This window comes from Penaeus japonicus, unplaced genomic scaffold, assembly GCF_977035675.1.
Source record: "Penaeus japonicus unplaced genomic scaffold, GWHDUDI00000001_assembly GWHDUDI00000036, whole genome shotgun sequence".
Classification (NCBI taxonomy): Eukaryota; Metazoa; Arthropoda; class Malacostraca; order Decapoda; family Penaeidae; genus Penaeus; species Penaeus japonicus.
In genome coordinates this window covers 9,506,827-9,511,826 of record NW_028234438.1, presented here as the reverse complement: position 1 = coordinate 9,511,826, position 5,000 = coordinate 9,506,827, and the positions used below count along the sequence as shown (strand labels likewise).

General features: G+C 39.7%; 2 protein-coding genes across 3 annotated transcripts in view; one reads left to right on the top strand and one right to left on the bottom strand.

Moving 5' to 3' along the window:
• LOC122260799 (uncharacterized) overlaps positions 1–2,262 on the top strand; it is a 5,974-nt gene extending 3,712 nt beyond the window's left edge. Inside the window, exons 2-3 of the mRNA XM_043028204.2 lie at positions 1–163; positions 1,860–2,262. The exon at positions 1–163 is cut by the window's left edge and continues 45 nt beyond it. Of these exons, the coding sequence (XP_042884138.2) occupies positions 1–163; positions 1,860–1,955 (259 nt within the window). The 3' untranslated portion in view covers positions 1,956–2,262. The remainder of the gene's footprint in view (positions 164–1,859) is intronic.
• A 2,706-nt stretch (positions 2,263–4,968) lies between these two features.
• The window catches only part of Zyx (lipoma-preferred partner zyxin), a 71,864-nt gene continuing 71,832 nt past the window's right edge, over positions 4,969–5,000 (bottom strand). For both annotated transcript variants that reach the window (XM_043028205.2, XM_043028206.2), the window contains exon 9: positions 4,969–5,000. This exon is cut by the window's right edge and continues 3,317 nt beyond it. The gene's annotated coding sequence lies outside the window, so the exon portion shown is untranslated.

The following is a 5,000-nucleotide window of genomic DNA, read 5'->3' as shown; positions in this document are numbered from 1 at the left end:
GGCCAAGAAAATGCAGATGAAGCGCGAGAGGCAGGAGTTCTCAGCGATCAAGACGGCCATTGAGGAGGAGAAGCAGAGGAAGAAGGAGGACCTCAAGCAGCGGCAGAAGTTGAACAAGATCCGCCGCGAGGAGAATGCCAAGAAGGCCGAGATCGTGCAAGTGGTGAGTGGGTTGCTTTTGGACTTGTGTCCGTTTCCTTTATTTATTTATTTTTCTTTTATATATATCTTTTTTTTTTTTTTTTTTTTTTTTCCCATTTATGGCTGCAGTGCACATATAGATATATAGTTTATAGATTTTTTTATTTCTTTTTTTTTCTTCTTTTTATAGTTATACAATCACATAGTCGCCATGAGTCAATTAATAGTCCTATCTGAGCTCACGTTTTTACCCATACCTTCAATTTTTGGAAATAGTTTTTTTTATTACTTAAAGTATTTTTACTAATATTACAACAATAATAATAGCAGTGATAACAATAGTGATGTTATTATTAGTCATAGAAAAGAGTTAAGAAAAAAAATAAGTAAGGAATTGGGTGAACAGGTGAAGCCAGGTAAACCTGACTCCTCTGCTTTCATCCTCCTCTCCTTCCTCCTTCCTCTTCCTCCTCCCTCCTTCCTCCTCTCCTTCCTCCTCTCTCCCTCTCTCTCCTTCTCTGCCCCTCCCTCCTCCTTCTCTTCCTCCTCCTCCCTCCCCTCCGCTCCCTCCTCCCCATCCTCTCCTCATCTTCCTCCTCCTCCTCCTTCCCCTCTCCTCCTCCTCCTCCTCCTCTCCTCCTCCTCCTCTCTCTCCCTCCTCCTCCTCCTCCTCCTCCTCCTCCTCTCTCCTCCTCCTCCTCCTCTCCTCCTCCTCCTCCTCCTCCTCCTCCTCCTCCTCCTCCCCCTCCTCTCCTTCTCCTCCTCCTCCTCCTCCTCTCCCTCTCCTCCTCCACCTCCTCCTCTCCCTCTCCTCCTCCTCCTCTCTTCCTCCTCCTCCTCCTCCTCCTCCTCCACTCCCTCTCCTCCTTCTCCACTCCCTCTCCTCCTCCTCCTCCTCCTCCTCCTCCTCCTCCTCTTCCTCCACTTCCATCTCTCCCTCTCCTCCTCCTCCTTCTCCTCTTCCTCTTCCTCTTCCTCTTCCTCTTCTCATTCTCCCTCCTCCTCCTCCTCCTCCTCTCTTCCTCCTCCTCTTCCTCTTCTCCTTCTCTCCTCCTCCTTTTACTCCTCCTCCTCCCCTCCCTATTCTCCTCTCCTCTCTCCTCTCCTCTCCTCTCCTCCTTCTCTCCTCCTCCTCCTTTCCATTAATTTAATTTAATTTAATTTAATTTCTCCTTCTTTCTCCTCTTCCTCTTCTTTCTCTCCCTCCTCTCCTCTCCTCTCCTCTCTTCTTTCCTCTTTCCTCCCATCCTCCTCTCCTCCTTTCCTTTCCTTTCCTTTCCTTTCCTTCCCTTCTCCTCTTCCTTCTCCTCTCCTCTTTTCCTTTCTTTCCTCTTCTTTCTCTTCTTCCTTTTCCTCCTCCTTTCCTCCTCCACTTCCTTCTCTCCTCTCCCCTCCCCTCTCCTTCCCCTTCCCCTTCCCCTTCCCCTTCCCCTTCCCCTTCCCCCTACTCCTCTCCCCTCTCCTCATCCTTCCTCCTCTTCCTTCCTCCTCATCCTCTCCTCCTTCCTCCTCATCCTCTCCTCCTTCCACCTCCCCCTCCCCATCCCCTCCCTTTCCCTCCTTCTCCTTTTTCTTCTTTTCCTCTTCTCTTCTTCTTCATCTTACTACTCCATCTCCTTCCCTTCTCCATCCTTCCCTGTAAAAGGTGAAGAATATTTGAATATTGATATTTACATGCAACGTGTTTACGACATCCTTTTTCCCCCTTTGCGTTGCAGATCAAAGACGCTCGAAAGCTGAAAAAGATGAGCAAGAAACAGCTGAGATACATCGAGACCAGAGATACCACTGTAGTTGGCAAACAGTATGGTTAATGAATAGATAAATAGATAGTGGGAGTAAGGGAGGGAGAGGGAAGGATAGGGATAAATTAGGGGAGGTATAGGCAGTAAAAAGAGAAATTCCCTTTTTTTCAGCAACTTTAATGTTGAATATTTATGTTAAAGCTATTTAATTTAAAATCAGTATACATTTACATTGGTGATTTTGTATTTGTTCAAGTAATTGTGAGATTTAAAGATGTTTCAAAGATTTATAATATCTGTTACTAATATGTATGTATGAATCTGTACATGAATGTTTTCATGTAAGCCATCATTTTGAAATAAAGTTGTTTAGGGATTTGATTGTGTGTGCTATATCCCTTCATAATTATCAGACAGATTATCAGTTTAGAGGAAATATAGAATTTTTAGTATTTTTACTAAAAGTGGGACTTTATTGAATAATATGAAGTAAGTACTGTGTACAGATAGAAAATAGAAAAGTGACAATAAAAATGACATGAATATTTATTATTGTAAACAGCTGTTACAGTAAAAAAAATACAATTTGAAAATAAGTTTGAAATAAGCAATCTATTGTCAGTTACCCTGTCTTAACCCATTCACACCGGCTGACGTGCTTTCACGTTTCGTGGTTTTTGGGTCAGATGTCGGCAATGAAATATTTGGCCAAGGCTGGCGCTCGGGGTGAGTGAGCAGACAGCCCAGGCTCGTGGCTAGTGTGCCCAAGAATCCCGAGGCATTAGGCTTATGTGTTTGAAGACCCCGGCATTCCGACCATTTAGAGCCAGAATCACCCCGGCGTGAATGAGTTAAACAAGGTTTGTTGGTGGTGAGGTAAATAATCAGTGGAAACATTCCATTTGATTAACCTCAAATGGGTAGATTAAGGGGCTTATGCTATTAAAAGTTAGGAGGACCTAGGTTTTATGTGCCTATTTGAAGACTGTAATGATTGAATGAGCTTATTCAAGCCAGAAATGAGTAATGAAAAGCAACAAAATAGTAATAAAAAGATTATAAACATCTTTTACATTTTGTGGGCTGGCAGAGCTGTATATATGCATTAGCAGTGTATATACCTTCAAGATTTCATAAAGTGACTATGACATTTTATGTACACCAATATGTAGTGGCATCGCTAGGCTACCAACCCCTCCCACATATAAGTATGCGGAGGATTGCTTTATTGGTCACCCTTGTCCCAGGATACAACTTTTTTCATGACTTTTCTAAGATATTGTACACAATTCAGACATCTTAATGATACTACAAATAATGTATATAGATTCATTGCATACAGGTATACTAGTGTTATAAGAATAAAGAATTATGAACAAAGCAATGTAAAACATGAAATTTATTATAGATATTCCCCCTCATTCATCCTATTGGCATATGAATTATTTTTCATTCATTAAAAAAAAATGTGGGGAGGGGTAGAGGCTCTGCTGGCTTTTCTCTGGCTTTTCAGCCCACTTGTCTTCTTTTACTAGCACATCAGAAACTTTGCCATGTATTTTTTTTTTTTGGTTTATTTTCCTTGTTTCTCTTCTGAGGGCCATTGTGGTGTAGTAGTAAGACATGTAGCTGGGGCTCAGGAGGGTCTCCAAGTGCATGGGTTTGAGTCTACGCTGCAGTCCGTGTTCAGAAATTCTGAAGGGCATCTACTTCAGGTCTTCACATGCCAAGAAAAAAGCTTTTGAAATAGGCACCATCCCAATTTGCACAAGGGAGTTTGTGCGTAAAGCCGATACCCGTTTTCTATTTGTCTTTACAGCTTTCACTTCCATATATATATCTTGAAATAGGTGTATCATAGATAAGAATATTTGCAGAGTTCTGTTAAATGTTATAAGTTTTCTGTAACTACATTTAGTATATAATAATAATTTGAAAAATACCATTACTTTTCTTGTTATCATTAATCTTCATTTTAACCCATTCATGCTGGTTGACGTCCCATCATGTGGTTGAAAAATATCCCTGGACCCGAGTGGCGTCCTGAGACTTGCATGTTCTTGCAGTTCTGGGTGGGTGGGGGGTTGTGACGTGCTGAAATGTCAGCAATAAAATTGCTAGATTGTTGTTAAATATAATAATTTTTCATAATTTCATAAGGTGTTTCAATATCATAAAATGTGATAAAACTTTTTAAAAAATTATGTCACAAAACACTAAGTGATGTTGATGACATCATGGTAATTTCTGCTTCTTGAATGGTTGAATAAAAAGATCTGAGTCAAATTCAAATGTGATTGGCCAACAAATACAATAAAATAAAAAAATTATAATGTAATACTTCTTCAATTTGTTGATTACCTGTGATATCACATCACATAACATCATGTCACGTCATGAGGAACATGTACATGTATGTACATGTATTTATATTTCTTTTGTTTTGATTTTAAAAAATGAGTATAAAACCCATTTTTGATGCCCCACTGAAAGATTGCTTTCACTTTCCATTGTTATTTTCACATAGAAGTGAAGAATATTGGCAAAGTTCAGTAAAGTAATATTAGAAGAGCATTTTTGTAATGTGTTTTTCAACTAAAATAACTCTGAAAGTGGCAATATTTTTCTGTGCCTTTACATTGTAGATGCAATCATGCAAACCATAAAAATAAGGTTTGTGAAAAATGCTCTGAGAGGTTCCGTGTGGCCCCTTGCAGCGGGAGAACACCCCGGCACGAAATGTTACGCATTTGTTATCTTCCCGGGGGGAGCAGGAGTAGGTGAAAATACATCCCATCCTGAGTAGGTTAATGAAAGACAAACATAACAAAACTTACAATGAACAAATGATGAACATCTAAGGCAAAATTATAATGAGCAAATGATGAACATCATTCCTAGAAAAATAGGTGATTTCTTAAAATAAATGAATTTCACATATGAATCTAAACAAAACTTATTGCTTAGTCTCTTTCAGTACTACTTGAGAACAAGAACTGGAATAATAAAGAAAACAATTAAATATGCTCATACTCTTCTTAGTACTGTAAAAACAATGGGTATAAAGTAGGATAAAAACATATTTCAGTTACTGGACAAATTTATTGCTTGTAT